At 49.1% G+C, this 18,645-nt stretch overlaps 1 protein-coding gene across 4 annotated transcripts; it reads right to left on the bottom strand.

The window, feature by feature from the left end:
- Positions 1-1,235: 1,235 nt before the first annotated feature.
- Positions 1,236-10,110, bottom strand: LOC311522460 (uncharacterized protein). 4 transcript variants are annotated; one of them, XM_084631827.1, is made up of 5 exons: positions 9,997-10,094; positions 9,379-9,613; positions 7,463-9,161; positions 4,333-4,446; positions 1,236-3,499 (listed from the first exon to the last, which is right to left on the bottom strand). In XM_084631827.1, the coding sequence occupies exons 3-5, from the start codon at positions 7,569-7,571 to the stop codon at positions 2,166-2,168; spliced, it is 1,557 nt and encodes a 518-aa protein (XP_084487953.1). In that variant the 5' UTR covers positions 7,572-9,161; positions 9,379-9,613; positions 9,997-10,094; the 3' UTR covers positions 1,236-2,165. The 4 variants fall into 4 exon arrangements, with proteins under 4 accessions (XP_084487953.1, XP_084487951.1, XP_084487952.1 ...); XM_084631825.1 differs by having other exon boundaries at positions 1,236-3,502; XM_084631826.1 differs by lacking the exon at positions 9,379-9,613 and having other exon boundaries at positions 1,236-3,502.
- Between the last annotated feature and the right edge of the window lie 8,535 nt (positions 10,111-18,645).

Raw genomic sequence — 18,645 nt, forward strand, 5'->3', positions numbered from 1 at the left:
GTTTTTCAAAAAGCTCTGCTCTTGGAATTTTTTGGGGGAAGTTCTATGGCCTGTGTTCTGCAGGAGGTCAGATAGGCTGATGACAATGGTCGTTCTGGCCTTGGAATCTATGAATGTTACTTTATCATTTTGACTTTTACTTTATATTAAAATTTATAATATAATACTGCCACGCTCTTATACACAGTGCTTTTCCTCAAGTAGATCTCAAAAAGTGCTTTACAAAGGTCAAGTATCATCACCTCCATTTTACAGATGGGGAAACTGAGGCACAGAGGGGTGACATGACCTGCCCAAGGTCACCCAGCAGGCCAGTGGCAGAGCTGGGAATAGAATCCACATCTCAGTGCAGTGTGCGATCCACTAGACCAGGGGATCTCACAACAAATTTTTTGGGGGCCTCAGAGTGCGGCCACCAACTCTTGCTGGTGGCCGCACTGACAAGTTTTCCTAAAATATTTAATTAACTTTAGGAAAAACATATAAATATGCACATATGTCCAAATCATTGTAATTTATGTAGGGTTTTTTCAGACTCGGTAATAAAAATAATTTACAGCTGTCTCTATTTGTTACTGGACATAAACAGAATAGAAACACAAATAAGGTGCTTCCCATGTTCTTGTCTTTTTTGTGGTTTCTTTTGCTTTTTTGGTTGCGCTTTTTCTTCCCCCCCTAAGACTTGCTAGCTGATAAGTTTTCTGCTGTGAAAGTGATCTTTGTATGTTTGCTAATATCACTTTTCACAGCAGACTTACTCAGCCCTGGCAAGCCCTGGGACAGATTAAGCCCTGGTTGGAGAGGTGGGCAGGGAGGCAGCGGGGCCCAGGGACAATAGGGGTGTGCATAGGGGATGGTGAGCCTGGGGCTGGAGCCTGAACCAGAGCCACCACTGCGTGGATGGAGACCGAAGCCCCAGGGCTGAAGCCTGCCCACCTTACCCCCGGGAAAGTGGGGAATTTACCAGCTGCCTGCACGTGCAGCGTGTCTGTCTCCAGAGGGGGGCAGAGACCAACCACTGCTGGCGGCCCTGGGAGAGGGGCCACTGCTGTGCGCCCCTCTGCCCCCATCACAGCCCAGGAGGCTGTTGCCACAAGAAAAGGCCCTGGTGGCGAAACACTGCCCTAGACCACACTGCCTCTCAGATAACAGAAGACATAATTAGTTAAAACAATAAATAAAATGAAATATTTTCCCCAATAATATTTTGTGAAAAATTATGAGCTTTCAACAAATCGGGGTGAAAATCAAATTTTTAAAATCTCTGACATTCAAAGTTTTCGTCCCATGGGAAATTCAATCAGTTTAGGGGTTAGCAGCAGACTCACAGAGTCATAGAAATGGAGGGCTGGAAGCGTCCTTGAGAAGTCATCTAGTCCTCTCCTCCACACTGAGGCAGGATCAAATATACCTAGACCCTCAATGAGAGGTGGGAGCTGTCCGAGATCTGGAACTGTTCTTAAAAACCTCCAGGGCCACAAATTCCACATAAATTCTGATACACGCTCCAGTCACCAGAGGGAAGACAAGAGGACATCTCTGTGCAAGCAGGGGGTGTATACCCACTCCAGAAATGTACCCACAATGCCCCTTGTGACGAAGTGGGGGATTTTCTTGTTTTTTCCAATGGTTTGCATGAAGAGGGGGTGGGACTCAGTTTCCCTGTGTGTTACTGGTTTAACGAGGTGATGGGAGAGGGAATTTGTTGTTACAGAGGACCGGCGAGGGAACTTGGGACCCCAGCCAATGGCCTGGAGAATGGATACCCCAGCAACTGGTGACCTGGCGACCCGGAGGCTCAGCTCAGGAGTCGCCCTGAGAGTTTCCTATGCTGTGTTCAAACGCTCAATAAACCCTCCTGTTTTACGTTGGCTGAGAGTCGCTCCGGTCTAGAGAACAGGGTGGCATTATTCCCTTTGGGAGTGGAGGCCCCGGAGGTCCAGAGCAAGTGGACTCCCTGAGGGGGCCCACGGCGAGAAACAGGTGTACTAAGGCTCAGAGAGGTGCGGCTCCGGGAGGTGGAGGGGCTTAACCCCCGAGACAGAGTGGACCCCCGAGAAGAGCTGTCACACTGAAGGGGGTTCCCCCCACGGGGCTATGAGTGGGCACGACTTGTGAGTCCGAGACACCCCTGCGCGGGCAGGGCAGGTCCCCCGCTGGCGTCCCTAGGCCGTGTGCATTTTCTGGTGCTTGGCGAGGTAGGAGCTGAGGCTGAAGCTCTTGCAGCAGTCGGGGCATTTGTAGGGTTTCTCTTCCGAGTGGATCTTCTGGTGCTGGATGAGGGTGCAGCTCTCGCGGAAGCCCTTCCCGCAGTCCGAGCAGCGGAAGGGCCGCTCCTCCGAGTGGGTCCGGCGGTGCTTGATGAACGCGGAGCTCCAGTTGAAGTTCTTGCCGCACTGGGCACAGTGGTAGGGCCGCTCCCCGGTGTGGGTGCGCTGGTGCTTGATGAGGGTGGAGCGGTGGCTGAAGCTGCGCCCGCAGGCGGGGCACCCGTAGGGCCGCTCCCCCGTGTGGACACGCCGGTGCTGAGCCAGCTGGAAGCTGTGGCTGAAGCCCTTCCCGCAGTCAGGGCAGGGGTGGGGTTTCTCCCCGGTGTGGACGTGCTGGTGGGAGCGGAGGTGGGAGCTGCGGCCAAAGCTCTGCCCGCAGTCGGGGCAGCGGTAGGGCCGCTCCCCGGTGTGGATCCTCTGGTGTTGGATGAGCAGCCGGCTGAGCTTGAAGCTCTTCCCGCACTCAGCGCACTCATAGGGCCGCTCCTCGCTGTGCACCGTCTGATGCCGGCTCAGGGCCAGTTTGGTGCCAAAGCTCTTCCCGCACTGGGGGCACGGGTGAGGCCTGTCCTCTGCACCCATCTCACCACCCACGCCAGGGCGTTCCCCGGTGTGGGCGTGCTGGTGCTGGATCAGGTAGGAGCTGTCCCCAAAGCTCTTCCCACAGGCCGCACACCTGTAGGGCCGCTCCCCGGTGTGGGTGCGCTGGTGCTTGGCCAGGTGGGAGCTCTGGCTGAAGCCCTTCCCGCAGTCGGGGCATCTGTAGGGCCGCTCCCCGGTGTGGACCCGCTGGTGGACAACTAGGTGGGAGCTGACCCCAAAGCCCTTCCCGCAGTCGGGGCACTGGAAGGGTCTCTCGCCAGTGTGGGTGCGCTGGTGCTGGAGGAGGTGGGAGCTGCACGTGAAACCCTTCCCGCAGTCAGGGCATTGATGGGGCCTCTCCTCTCTATGGGATCTCTGGTGCTCAGCGAGGTCTTTGTATTGAGAGAAGCTCTCCCCACACTGCCCACATATGGCCAGTCTCCCCTCCGGACACCCAGAGGAGTCTTGGAGCTGCCAGGGATCTCCTTCTCGCTCAGCAGAGCTCTCCCTTGGGAGGTTTCCTCCCTGCCGTCCCGCCCCACCGACGTCTCCCTGCTCGGGGCTCCAGGACGTCGCGTGTCGCTCAGGTTCTGCAGGCCCTTCTTGCTGGGGATTCTCCTCCTCGTTCTCACTGGCTGCCCCGGCACCTGCTGGGAGAGCGAGAGAGAGAATCCAGCCAGGGCTCGTTCCCTGTGCTGGCGAGCAGAAAACCTGATGGGCAGGAAGCGAAATCCCACAAACCCTTCCCTGAAGAGAGAGGAGGGGCGGGGTCTGCTCCAGTGGCCCAGCTGAGTCCCCAGAGAAAGACTGAAGGGAGGGAGGGCTCCTGCCAGGCATCAGGCAGGACAGGTGGGAGCTGGGAGTGACACCTGCCATGAGGACAGGGCACCTGCTGAGTGAGACGAGATGATTAGGGAATTATTTATATTTGTATGTGATACGAAGGCTAGGACCGAAAACTCAGAGCCTTGAATAACGAGGATATATCTGAAACTCATATTGCAATGCTCATTTAATCTTTTATAACAAGGACGAAGGAAGCGGGGAGTACCAGCTGGTATTTAAGGTGGGGATCAGGCTAGATCCCACCCTTGTGTAAATGGGCATCACTACACTGGAGTCAATGGGCCAGATCCCAGCTGGTGCGAATCAACGAGCAACACGGATTGACATTAGCGGTGGATCTGGCCATACATTGCTAGGGCCCGATACACGGAGCTGTGTCGGGCCAAACCCTTGTACGTTGCATCCCTTTCCCGCCCAGCACCCTTTGCCTGCCTTTGCCTCTTAAGGGTGAAAGCTCTTTGGGTCAGGCGCTAGGTCTCTGTGTTTATGCAGCACCTGGCACCGCGGGTCAAGGCGTGTACGTGCTGCCACACTAGCGGAGACAGAACTGGGGGGCTCCCAGCGGCTTTGCTGGGATCCCAGCGTTTCCCTTCCCTCCCGGAGGGTCTCCGAACCGGTGTGGCTCATTCCTCACCTGGGTGGGCGCCTCTCGGGGTCTCTCTTTCCTCAGAGCCCTGGAGATCCAGGGCCCTCGGCTCTTCCCCTGGCTCCATGTGGGGGATCCCGGCCAGGTTGGGGTCGGGGAATCCTGTTTAGGAGAAGAAACCGGTGAGATGCGCCTGGGGGGTGGGGGGGGAATGTTCCCAGGGGCTCTTTGAGGCAGGGAGACCCCTGGGGGCAGATGGGCCGCGCCCCCTGCAGGGGAATCAGGGCTCTCCAGGCACACGGGGCCGGGGGGGCAGCAGCTGGCCCCTTGTAGCGATGGGTCCGGGCACGGCCCCATGGAGGAGCTGCCGCTGGGACCTAAGCACGGGGGGTTTATTGAACATGCACGGGGAGGGCAGGGCTGGAACAGGGACCCTGCCGGCCTCAGCTGCACAGACCCCCGGAGCTGGATGGGGGGGTCTCTCCGGTCCCAGTTCGGCTCCGATCCGCCCCCCGGGCAGCGATGTCCTGCCTCTGCGGCTGGGTCTCCCCGCTCCCGCCGCACGTGGCCTGGGACCGCGCCGGCGCCGGCGCCGGCGCCTCCCTTCCGGCCCGGGGCTCGGCGGCTCTCGGAGCTCGCTGGTTTTAACTCTGAGCTCGCCAGAGCACCGGCAATCGGGAGCCCCCCCCCCGCCCCGAACAGGCACCAAAGACCCCGGCGCCGAGCAGTGTCTAACCCCCGCCCCAGGGCAGGTGGGGGATACTCTGCACCCCACTTGCAATGGGGGATCCTCGCACCCTCCCTCAGAGACCCCCCCCGGGAACCCTGCACCCCCCCGGGGCCGGACCCTGGCTCTGACATATCCTGGGCTGTTGTAACCCCTGCCCCTGTAGTGGGGGCTCCAGGCAGGGCCAGATTGACACCTTACGCGCCCCTAGGCACAGCGTCTTCAGTGCCCCCACAGCTGCCCTTGGTGTTTTCCATTCAAAAATGAAACTTTTAACCCACTATTAACTTTTAGGCACCCCTAGAACGCTGCCAGCACCCCTGGGCACGTGCCTCCTGGGCCTAACTGGGAATCTGGCCCTGGCTCCAGGAACTAGCGTGTGGGAGTGGGATCTGGGTACCCACTGGGAACTGATATTAGCGGTGGGGATGGTCGGAAGTCTGGGAGCCTCCAGGGCAGTGCTGGCCACAGAGGGGACTTTCCCCAGATGTCCCTGGCTCCTGAACGAGCAGCTCCCTGCAACTTGGAGAGAGGAGCCAGGCGCTGGAGAGGGCAGGAGGCCATGGGCTGGCCTCTCAGGGACCTCCGGTTTCTAGCGGCCTTTGGGACTTTCACCCCAACCCGAAGAATAACCCACACCGGGTGACTCGTGTGTCCCCATCTAGTGGCCAGACTATTTCTGGACGTTTATGAGCTTCCTGCAGCCTCTCAGCTGAGGGCCCTGATCCCATCACTCAGGCAGCCATGCCTTGAGCTTTCAGATCCAGAGCTCCTGGGTTCAATCCAGGCAGACGTCCCGGCCAGAGGCACCATTACAAGAAGCTGCAAGATCCAGCAGAGCAAAGAGCCCGCAGCATTTGGATTCCAAATCCCAAAGCGGAGAATGGGCGATAGGGAATGGATCACTTCATCCTGTTCTGTTCATTCCCTCTGGGGCACCTGGCATTGGCCACAGTCGGAAGACAGGATACTGGGCTAGCTGGACCTTTGGTCTGACCCAGTAGGGCCGTTCTTATGTTCTTAATTCGGGACAGGCATAGATATATAGGGTACAGGCTGGGCCTGGGGGTTAATGTTTCCTGCTGAGCAGGGGAAGGGAAAGTAACTCACTCTGATGCAGATACTTCCAGGATTCAGTTCCCTTTCAGCCTGGCTGAGAGAACCTTGTCTCCAGAACAGATTGCCAACTAATATCAGCCCGTCCCTTGCCATATCAGCCCGTCCCCTGGCTGATATGGCAGGGGACGGGCTGATATTATTTGGCACCCCGCACATAAAGATTACAAGACATCTTAATGAGCAAGGGCACTGGATTCTACCCCATATGGAAGAAATTGGAGGAGACTCAATGCGGTCAGACTCTCAGCTGGTGTAAAGTGGCATCGCTCCAGTGATTTCAATGAGGCTCTCTAGCCCATTATGTCAAGGCTCTGAACCTTCTCCCCAACCCACCATGTAATTCAGGGACAGGGTCTCTCTCAACATGGTTTTCCTGGCATCTGATAAGATTCAAGCTCCCACCAAAGCATCTCCACACACATCATTACACTCAACTTTGATGACATTTCTCTGTTGGTCTGTAATGCGATCACTTTTGAATGCCCTGGCTGATCAATTCCGCAATTTCAGGCCCTGTTCTAGGTGTCAAGGGGCAGAACCCCATGGATTTGGCAAAAAACAGGAAAAAAACACCCAGAAAACCGGAATGGCGAAATGTGGGGTGCACCCAGCCCTTGGTCTTTGGCTAGCAAAGCTACAGCTTCCACCACCTCCATAATTGTCCGTAGCTCAAAGGAGAGGCTGATGACACCTTCCTGTGTCCCAGCCCCCCCATCTCAGTTTGAAAGGCTGACATCCTGCATGACTTAGCTCCCAGATAGAAAGAAAATAAAAACCGGGGGAAGGGGCAAAGCAGGGTGTGAGGGGGCGTACAGAGCCCCTGGCATGAGCGGGAGAATGGGGGACCCTGGTACAGGGGGAATAGGAGCACAGAGACCCTGGCATGGGGGAATGGGGGCATAGAGAACCGCTGCTAGAGGGAAAATGAGGGACCCTGATATGGGGGAAGGGGGAATACATAGGGAGAAGGGGGGAATAGGGGATGGGGAGGCAGATAGAGCCTCAGGAATGGGAGGTGAACAGGGGATAATTGTATGGCGGATGGAGCCATATGCAGGACGGAGGATGGAGCCATATGTATGGGGTATTGTATGGGGGATGGAGCCATATGTGCTGAGGAGGGGAGTCCCAGAAATAGAAAGGGATGAGAGGGTGGCCCACAGGAGCTAGTAGGGGAAGTAGAAGAATGCAAGGAGCCCCTGGCTTGTGCAACGGGCTCAGCCTGCAGAAGCAACCAAGTGTGAAACTCTCTCGTTTAAAGGTGATTTGAGGGCCAGAAGGGACCGTTGGGATCATCTAGTTTGATCTCCGTAACGCAGGCCGGAGACTCACCCTCTGATCGCTGCATGAAGCCCACAGCTCGTGGCAGAGCGACAGCATGTCTTCGAGGATACCCTGCCAGTCGCCCTCTAAAGACCCCAAGGGAAGGAGAATCCACCATGTCCCTTGGTAAGGCTGCCCCAGTGTCTGTCAAAAATGTGCACCTTCTCTCCGGTCTGCCGCAGCTCCCAGCTGTGGATCTCGTTCAGACTTTGTTGATGACAGAGCCATCTGCCATCAGGAACCTCCTTCCCATGCAGGGGTGTGTAAACCCGAATCAGGTTACCTCTGAGCCTTCCCTTGGAGAAACCAAAGAGACGGAGCTTCTTCTGTCTTTCACTACAAGGAAGGTTTTTCCAGACCTGGAATCATTCTTGTGGCCTGCACTTCAGGCCACTCTGCTCCCTTGCAGTCCAGGCTGAGGCCTAACGTGGGGGGCGGAATACCCCACACGTGCTACTGTAGGGTTCTCACACCTTTCTCTGCAGCAACTGGGACACTGTCCGAGTTGGCATACAGCACTAGATGGTGCTAGGATCTGAGCCAGTCTTGCAATGCCTATGAACCCACTCCAGATGCTGGGAGTGGGCAACAGGGGATGGATCACACAACGATTACCTGTTCTGCTCATTCTCTCGGAAGCACCTGGCATTGGCCACTGTCGGAAGACAGGATACTGGGCTAGATGGACCTTTGGTCTGACCCAGCAAGGCCGTCCTTATGTACCCTCCGGTTTGAACTGTGGGCACCAGAACTGCGTATAGTCTCTGGGGATGGTCTCCTGGTCCTATTCGACGTTCCCTTGCTCATACAGCCTAGGATCCTGGCCAGCCTTCATAGCCACCATAGAATCATAGAATCATAGAATATCAGGGTTGGAAGGGACCCCAGAAGGTCATCTAGTCCAACCCCCTGCTCAAAGCAGGACCAATTCCCAGTTAAATCATCCCAGCCAGGGCTTTGTCAAGCCTGACCTTAAAAACCTCTAAGGAAGGAGATTCTACCACCTCCCTAGGTAACGCATTCCAGTGTTTCACCACCCTCTTAGTGAAAAAGTTTTTCCTAATATCCAATCTAAACCTCCCCCACTGCAACTTGAGACCATTACTCCTCGTTCGTTCACCGCAGCACTCTGGGAACTCACTTGATGGCAGAGGCTGACCTACCAGGTCAGCTTCTTTCCCACACAGCCTGTGGGTCAATGGCAGGCGCTTTCCTGGATGGGAATTCCCTGGTGCTGAATCATGACTGAACCCCTCTCCCTGAGGTGAGTCCGTGGCCGGGCCCCTCTGAGCTGATTTCCTGGTGTCTAGCTGTAGTCAATCTTCCAACCAAACTTCCCACCCTTCTCCCGCCCCATGTCACTGGATGGCAGGGGTCCCCTTGCTGTGGATCCTCTGGTGCCGGATCAGGTTGGAGCTGCGGCTCAAGCCCTTCCCGCAGCTGGCACAGCAGAAGGACCGCTCCCCGGTGTGGGTGCGTTGGTGACGGAGCAGGCTGGAGCTGCGGCTGAAGTGTTTGAGGCACTGGGTGCACTGGTAGAGTTTCTCCCCCGGGCCGGCTTCATTCTCCTCCAGGGGCTCTCCCTGCTGCTGTCCTGCCCCGCCTGGGCTCTCGCTGGCTCCTCCCTGTGTCCTGTGCAGCTCTGTTCCCGCTGACCCTTCCTGCTGGGGATTCGCCTCCTCGTTCTCACTCGCTGTCCTGGCACCTTCTGGGGGAGAGCGAGAGAAAGAGAGGCAGCTGATGGGCAGGAAGTGAATCCCCCCAAAGCTGGGGGAGGCCAGGGGTCAGGCAGGGCAGGTGGGAGCCGGGAGTGATGCCTGCCCTGAGGACAGGGGACAAGACAAGACAGACTGGAGAGCTCCCAATGGCTTTGCTGGGATCCCAGCTTTCCCCTGCTCTCTGAGCCGGCGTCACTCACTCCTCACCTCTCAGGCTCTCCCTTTCCTTGGAGTCCTGGAGAATCAGGATGCTGGGCTCCTCCCTGTGCTCCATCCGGGAGATCATGGCAGGTTTGGCTGAGGGCGTGAAAGCCGAGAGGAGATGTAGCACAGCATTGCCACAACTGGCCCCTGAATCCAGCGGATCGAGAATTTTCCATGGAGATTTGCTCAGGGTCGTGGGGAGAGATTGGTAGACGCTCATAGAGTCTAGTCGGATCTCCTGCACAACGCAGGCCGGGGAAACCAGCGTAGATCTGGGTGAATAACTGAGGTGTTTTTGTTCAGTGGGTGACCTGAGCCTGACTGGGGCTTTCAGTGCTGCTCTCCTACCGACAATAGGAAGTGACTCTGATTCACCCAGTGAGACCCCATACTGCACTCCTGACACACAAAATTAAATACTGTGCAAATGTTCTCCCGGCTGTTGAGCTCAGCCCTGCCCAGCTGCCTGGGTGGGTTCCCTCTGGCCTCAGCCACAGGTCAGCTGGGCTCCCTTTGTCCTGGCAGCCTGTTCCTCCCGGCAGCAATTTCCTGCCTCTGCCTGTTTCTGTCCCTCCCCTGGGCCGCCTCTCGCTGTAATTCCCCTTTAGCCCAGAGACTCACCGCTTGGAAGCCTTATTCCCAAAGGTGTTCCCAGGAGAGCTCATCAATTGGATCCAACCCCTCAATGCACAAGGTGCTGAGAGACTCCAGCCTGATACTTCCAGAGGAAACAGCTGAGAGCAGGAAGTTCCTGTCTTTATTAAGTTCCCCTTACAGCATAGCCTGGCCCTCTCTGGAACTGGGGAAGGCTTAGGAGCTCTACGGTTATTTCTTTCAGTTCCCCAGATACATGGAAAGGAGCACTATAATCAACGTATTAAATGCAAAGTGCATCCCTCTGCGCCTGGACTGGTCTAAGAAATTAACCATGCAAAGGTTATAAATAAAATCCACCTAGTGAATCGTTTCAGAGTAGCAGCCGTGTTAGTCTGTTTTTGCAAAAAGAAAAGGAGGACTTGTGGCACCTTAGAGACTAACCAATTTATTTGAGCATAAGCTAGTGAATGTTTGCACAGCCACGGCATGTCCCCCCCGTTTCACACAGGTGTTTGGTTGCAGGTTAGGCTCCTAAATGTCGGAGTCAGAGTTCATCAAATGGTTCATAGTCGATTTCTGGGCCGGCACCCTGCAAATCCACTTGTAGGGCAAACTCCTCAGCTGCTGAATGCACAGAGTGTGGGAATTTCAAAAGCACACGGCGCCGGACTGGTTCTTCTCCCATTGAAATCAAAGGTAACCTCCCCTTGACTTCAAAGGCTATTTCTACACTACACAGCTGTACCGCTGCACCTGCTGTAAGGTCTTCCATGTACCTGCTCTAGGCCAGCGGTACCTCTATCAGAATTCGCTACCTCTCCCCTTTCAGTCTCTGGCCCAGGGGTAGCAACTTCTGCCAGAGCATCACCCATCCGTTGCAGTTACCTACCTCTGGCCCGGAGGATGACAAAGTTGAGAGGTAGCAAACAGTGATGGGAATTTGCTACCGGTTTGAAATCTCCATTGTAAATGTGGACACAAATAAACACGGGTATTTTTCAAAATGTAAAAAGACTTTATTATTGTAGCAAGGTATAGAAACAAGGACAGCTTACTTTTCATTTCAAGAGTTTTTCAAAAACAAGCATCTAAACGTATTTACAGATACAGAGTTAACAACACAGTTTTTGTTCTTAACTGAGATGTACATTAAAATTAAACGTCTCTATTACTGGTTTATATTCCAGCTGTGTTATTCCAAGAAAACCAAAATATTTCTCTTTACAAAACAATGCCACAATGTACATTTTTTATAAACAACTGAACGAGGCACATTTTGTGCAGCTGCACTTTTTCTCCTCATCCGTTACATTTTCTTCATTGATTTCCTCTGGCAAGCAGGGCACAAGTGCCCACCTCTCACAAGAGTCACACTGGACCTTTGATAAGTAAGAGATGAAAACACGAAATCACAGAATTAATCGTGCTAAATATAATTTCAATTAATTTATACAATTTATAAAAACTTATAACATAAAATTGCTTTCAATTAACTTATAAAATAATATTCCTTGAACATATAATCATTAGTCAGATATGACTATCAACAGCCTTGCCAGAGGATGTTGTGAAGGCCAAGATATGACAAAATTAAAGAAAGAACTAGATAAATTCATGGAAGATAGCTATTAGCCAGGGATGGTGCCCCTAGCCTTTGTTTGCCAGAGGCTGAGAATGGGTGACAGGGGACGGATCACTTGATGATCACCTGTTCTGTTCATTCCCTCTGGGGTACCTGGCATTGGTCACTATTAGAAGACAGTGGGCTAAATGGACGTTTGGTCTGACCCAGTTTGGCCATTCTTACGGAAATATTTACTTCTGTGGAATTATTACAAGAATCCTGCCCCTTTGGCAGGTTATTACGCTGGGTCTATATGTAATTGGCTAGATGTTGGGTCATGACTTTTGTTCTTGTACTATAAACAATCATATTCTGCTTCCTTATCTGCTCCAACACATGGTGTGTGTTTCTCATACATTTACTGTTTCTTACCATCATGCAATCTTCACTTTCTTTTTTGCAAGTGACCAAGTTGGAGTACACGCAGTACTCCTCCACGCTCTCTGAAAAATCAATGCGCTGTACTCAAATGGTGATTACATTGTGACCAAACCTCTAAACACAAATCTTGATTAATGTCAATTATGTCAAGTAATTAAACTGGTTTGCGAACATTTTTTTTATTTTTTTGGGTAGGGGGGTGTCCTATTTTAGATGATATTTTGTACCCCAGTCTAGGGGTTTCAAACTTTTAGTTTAATGCAGGTGCGTAGAACAATATCCAATTACATTTCACTGCTCGATCCGTAGTAACCACTCAAACCCTCCACATTTTTCACGACTTGAAGAAATTATTCATAGAGTCACCATTCGAGACCCAAACTTGTGACATACCCCACTGTAGATGTATTAAGGTAACTGTTTGTGATATGACATTATTCCACTTTTCCTATTATCTTCCCATATCCTATGGGCTGACTTGGTAATATGTAACAAAGCTCTTACCTGCCTCTTCCATCAAAAGAATTGCTATTTTTCTTCTGCACGTAGTGAGAGCCTCTTGTGTGGTTTCTACAGCACTGATGTCTTTATGCTGTAAATACGTTTCTGCAAACTAAAAACAAGTCTAATTAGAAAAACACAGGATAATTAAGGCTGCGTGTCTGTCACGGAGGTCACGGATTTTGTGACTTCTGCAGCGGCTGGTTCCAGAGCTACCCGAGCAGATCATGCAGCCCCTGGTCCAGAAGCACCAGCCGCTGCTGGGGCAGTTGGGGTGTGGGAGGGGGCTAAGGGCTGTAGCAGGGGGTTGGGGTGCGGGGCGGTGCTGACCTCAGGGAGCTCCCCAGAAGCGGCCAGCATGTCCCTGCAGCTCCTAGGCGGAGAGTCTTACGCTACATATCACTTGATTTGCTATGGCCTGTGTTGCTAATAACACCGTCTCACTCACACTGAATGCTAGTGTTTTGTGCCCACGGCCAATGAAGTAGTTAGTCACACTCAAATCGCACATGTTCACCCAGTGTCCATTATTAAGTACAGCGGGTACAAGTATATGCTATTTCCATTTTTCTTTGTAGCTATCAGGAAGCTATTCTCCTCACTGTTGTTACACTGATTAAACATAGTTTCATACTAACACTACATGAAAACTGTGAAAATAAGTATCTAAAGAATCACCTCCAAGTCCTCAGGAAGGTTCTTTCATATCTCGTCTCATCACCCAAGGGGTCAATTATTAATACTTCTTTTGTTTCCATTAATGTGATCTGTAAGTGTTAATACATATACATACATTATTGGTAATACAATAATTTCAACAATTGTGTAATGATTTTTCAAAACACTGCCTGCAGATATTCTCATTTGTAACATCTGACTAACACACAAGAGAAAATCGTGTTGTGAATGCCTTGATTCAAACACTACAGACGATATTCTTTACATATACGTTACCAACAACACATTCTTCACACTAGGATTTTATTTTTTAAACGGCCATCCTCTGAATTTCAAGACTTAAATTGAAGTTCCATTTTCATTTGTGTGTATTAAACTTATTGAAAACCCACAATACAAAGGAAATTATATCACTGCTACATAACTGTGTTTGAAATGTCGTATGTAGTACTTAGGACTGTCAAGCGATTAAAAAAATTAATCATGATTAATTGTGCTGTTAATAATAGAATACAATTTTTTAAAATATTTGTGGATGTTTTCTACATTTTCAAATACATTGATTTCAATTACAACACAGGATACAAAGTGTACGGTGCTCACTTTATATTTATTTTTAATTACAAATATTTGAACCTTAAAAAAACAAAATAAATAGTATTTTTCAATTCATCTAATACAAGTACTGTAGTGCAATCTCTTTATCATGAAAGTTGAACTTACAAATGCAGAATTATGTACCAAAAACCTCTGTATTCAAAAATAGAACAATGTAAAACTTTAGAGCCTACAAGTCCAATCAGTCCTACTTCTTGTTCAGCCAATCGCTCAGACCAACAACTTTGTTTACATTTGCGGACGATAATGCTTCCCGCTTCTTGTTTACAATGTCACCTGAAATAGAGATCATGGCACTGTTGTAGCCGGCGTTGCAAGATATTTACGTGCCAAATGCAATAAAGATTCATATGTCCCTTCATGCTTCAATTACCATTCCAGAGGACAGCGTCCATGTTGGATAACGGGTTCTCCTCGATAACAATCCAAAGCAGTGCGGACTGACACACGTTCATTTTCATCGTCTGAGTCACATGCCACCAGCAGAAGGTTGATTTTCTTTTTTGGTGGTTCAGGTTCTGTAGTTTCTGCATCGGAGTGTTGCTTTTCAGACTTCTGAAAGCATGCTCCACACCCCGTCCCTCTCAGATTTTGGAAGGCACTTCAGATTCTTAAACCTTGGGTTGAGTCCTGTAGTTATCCTTAGAAATTTCACATTGGTATCTTTGCATATTGTCAAATTTGCAGTGAAAGTGTTCTTAAAATAAACAACATGAGCTGGGTCATCATCTGAGACTGATATAACATGAAACACATGGTAGAATGCCAGTAAAACAGAGCAGGAGACTTACAGTTCTCCCACAAGGAGTTCAATCACAAATTTAATCAAAGCTTTTTTTTTAAACGAGCGTCATCAGCATGGAAGCATGTTCTTTGGAACGGTGGCCAAAGCATGAAAAGGCATATGATTCTTTAGCACATCTGGCATGTAAATATCTTGTGACACCAGCTACAACAGTGCCATGCGAACACCTGTTCTCACTTTCAGGTGACACTGTAGTTAAGAAGTGGGCAGCATTATCTTCTGCAAATGTAAACAAACTTGTTGGTCTAAGTGATTGGCTGAACAAGAAGTAGGACTGATTGGACTTGTAGGCGCATCAATGTAGCCCAAGTAGAGTAGGGGCGTTAGGGGAAAATAGCTGAGGAAGCGTTGTTCTAAGTCAGCCATATGGAACAACGCTTCCACAGCTCTCACCCCCTAACTCTACTTGGGCTACATTGGGCTACTCTACTTGGGCTAAATTGATGACATCTTCATCATCTGGACCCATGGAAAAGAAGCCCTTGAAGAATTCCAACATGATTTCAACAATTTCCATCCCACCATCAACCTCAGCCTGGACCAGTCCACACAAGAGATCCACTTCCTGGACACTAACCCAGGAACCTACCCTTGCAACAAAGCCCATTGCCAACTGTGTCCACATATCTATTCAGGGGACACCATCATAGGACCTAATCACATCAGCCACACTATCAGAGGCTCATTCACCTGCACATCTACCAATGTGATATATGCCATCACGTGCCAGCAATGCCCCTCTGCCATGTACATTGGCCAAGCCAGACCGTCTCTACATAAAAGAATAAATGGACGCAAATCAGATGTCAAGAATTATAACATTCAAAAACCACTCGGAGAACACTTCAATCTCCCTGGTCACTTGATTATAGACCTAAAAGTTGCAATATTACAACAAAAAAACTTTAAAAACACACTCCAATGAGAGATGCTGAATTGGAATTAATTTGCAAACTGGGCACCTTTAAATTAGGCTTGAATAAAGACTGGGAGTGGATGTGTCATTACACAAAGTAAAACTATTTCCCCATGCTTATTTCGCCCCCCCCCCCCGTCACTCACACCATCTTGTCAACTGTTGGAAATGGGCCATCCTGATTATCACTACAAAAAGTTTTTCTCTCCTGCTGATAATAGCTCACCTTAATTGATCACTGTCCTTATAGTGGGTATGGCAACACCCTTTTTTTCATGGTCTGTGTATATGTATCTTCCTACTGTATTTTCCACTGCATGCATCGGATGAACTGGTTTTTAGCCCATGAAAGCTTATGCTCAAATAAATTTATTAGTCTCTAAGGTGCCACAAGTACTCCTCCTTCTTTTTACTATTTCTTTTTTTTAAAATCATTTTTACACTGCAAATATTTGTAATAAAAATAATATAAAGTGAGCACTGTACACTTGTTCTGTGTTATAATTGAAATCAATATATTTGAAAATGTAGAAAAACCTCCAAAATATTTAATACATTTCAATTGGTATTCTATTGTTTAACAGTGTGATTGTGATTCATTTTTTTAATCGTGATTCATTTTTTCGAGTTAATTGTGTGAGTTCACTGCGATTAACCGACAGCCCTACATTTAGTGCAGGCAATCCCAAAGTATAACAGCGGAAAACATCTTACCACAAGAACCCAGTGCTTTGGTGCATTGAAAGGAAGCAATAAGAGATCACTTTGCATGATTCCACTCTGTGTTGATTGAAAAAAGAATGAAAAATGCAGTTATGCTGGTCAGTGAAGCAAACCATGCAATGTAGATTATAGTGGATTTCCCAGTTTCAGTACATTTCCTTCCCCAACACAGCACTGTGTTTGCACTTAACCACCTTTATGAAAATGTGCTTTGCCCCTGTGGGGCATGAGAGCGTGTGAACATTTACCTTCTCCAGTTTCAGTTTTGCTCGGCCTGACAGAATGCTAGTGGACGTGACTGACGAAACGGCTTGTATCTGTTGACACGCAAGCAAGTTTTTAATGGGGGAGGGATAGCTCAGAGGTTTGCGCATTGGCCTGCTAAACCCAGGGTTGTGAGTTCAATCCTTGAGGGGGCCATTTAGGGACATGGGGCAAAAATCTGTTGGATGATTAAATTGGGGATTGGTCCTGCTTTCAGCAGGGGGTTGGATTAGATGATCTCCTGAGGTCCCTTCCAACCCTGATATTCTATGATCATGGCACACACAGACCATAATGTAGTTCATAAACACATATATGGAAGGGATCCTTACTGTTACAAATAAGTGATGTAAAATGGATTACAAACCTTTTCTGTAAGCCCCCATGTGCTCTGTCTTCCTTTAAAAACTGACTAACCAGTGCATGTACCGGTGTTGAAGTCGCAGCCCCACAGACCACCTGCAACGGATGAAAGAATAGTTCAAATTTAAAAAAAAGAGTTGATGAATCGATCCAGTCGCCAGCAACGTTTACTGCTATTTAAATGTACCTCAACACCCAGCCAGCTTCTGGGCTTCAGGTTATAAAATGAAGTGTCATACAAATGGATTTCTATCACTTTGGCCTCCAGTCTCTGTGTAACCTTGTGGGTCTGTACAAATTTTACTAGAAAAAAAAACATGGAACATATATGACATGCCTGGTAATACAGTTTCCTTTTTCTCTGTTTTACCATTGTGCATGCTGCCCTTTTGACATGAAAACTTTTAACCAATTGTTTAAAAAAAAAAAGTGTGGTAAGCAATTACCTTTGAGCAGCCATTCTCTGTCTTCCCCCATCCTCCACAAGCATATCACCAACATCACTGCATGCAACTTCTTCCACTACACACTCCTCTTCTGCCATGTGAGCTCCACCTTGATCACTCGGCTCTCAGGAGGCTCGTGAGATATATTGCCACCCATTTGCCCAATCTCTTCCGAGGGCACTGTTTTTTCAGTCTCATCCACAGAAGTTTCCATTTCTGTGTTTGCCTCTGATTTGTTTTCAGCCCCTAACGTTGGTGGCTCTTTAAATGGTTTTAAGTGGGAGATACTGTACTTAGACCCTAACAGTTTCCCCGAGGTGGTTTCCAATTTAACTCTTTTACCCGCAACAGTAGTAACTTTGTATGGGCCACAATAGGTAGGTTGCAGCAGCCCTCCCTTTCTTGTTTTCCTTCTCGTATTCAATAACATAACACAGTCCCCAAACTCAAATGTTATTTCCCCATATTCAGAACTCTTTCTTTTGGCATGCTGGTTTTATTGTTTTTCTTGTGCTTTGGCAATATTACTAAGAGCCAGTGCAATGTCAGCATCCTTTCTCAATTTCAAATTTATGCTGTACTCTTTGTAGAATTGTTCATCGAGTTCCTCGAAATTTGGTGGCTTTAAAACAAACAGAGAAGGGGTTGGATTTGTGAAATGAAGATTCACAGAATAAGACATTGACATGAAAGCTGATGGTACTTAAATACACTTACTGCATAATCCTCCGAGACTTGGATTGGAAATTTTGCTTCAAAGCCATACAGTAGTCGAAAGGGGGACATTTTGGTGGTCATGTTCACTTGAGATCACAAAGAAAATAAAATATCACCAAGAAATTCATCCCAGTTACTCCCAGTGTCATCAACCAACTTCTGCAATGCTCTGTAACAAATGGTGATTGATTAGTTTGTGGGGAAAAAAGTAAACGACCGAGACAGATCATATGGAATCAAAAAGGCACTAGAAGGAGGTCATCACAGAGCATTGCTATGATTATTTTTCATTTCACATGTGATATGGTAAAAAGACTTGCAATGTAATAAATTGACTTGCAAGATTTAGAAGCAATTTGCAGCTTCTGGCATGGTGCATTCTACTAGCCTTTAGTACTGTAATTTTCCCACCCCTAAAATTACCTTTTGATGGATTTGGTAGTGCTATGGGCAAATGTATTGGTCAGTGGGTGGCATGGGCTGGTGAAGATATGTTCTATTCCCCATACTTTGCACATTTCCAGATTACAATGAAAAAAAAATTACCCCATAAATTTTGCTTTGGACAGGTCTGTATTTATGTTTCTTCCCCTATTTGCCATTGATTTTGTGTGTGATTACTGTGGATTACTTTTAG

Source organism: Lepidochelys olivacea (assembly GCF_965140295.1).
Source record: "Lepidochelys olivacea isolate rLepOli2 genome assembly, chromosome: 6".
Lineage (NCBI taxonomy): Eukaryota > Metazoa > Chordata > Testudines > Cheloniidae > Lepidochelys > Lepidochelys olivacea.

Bases quoted from the DNA above. Each gene is read 5' to 3' on its own strand.
- LOC311522460 (XM_084631826.1), bottom strand. From the start codon at position 7,571: ATGGTGGATTCTCCTTCCCTTGGGGTCTTTAGAGGGCGACTGGCAGGG. The intron at 4,447-7,462 runs GTGAGTCTCCGG...TCTCCTAAACAG, and splicing joins CTTCATGCAGCGATCAGAGG to GATTCCCCGACCCCAACCTG. The intron at 3,503-4,332 runs GTGAGGAATGAG...TCGCTCTCCCAG, and splicing joins CCCGAGAGGCGCCCACCCAG to CAGGTGCCGGGGCAGCCAGT.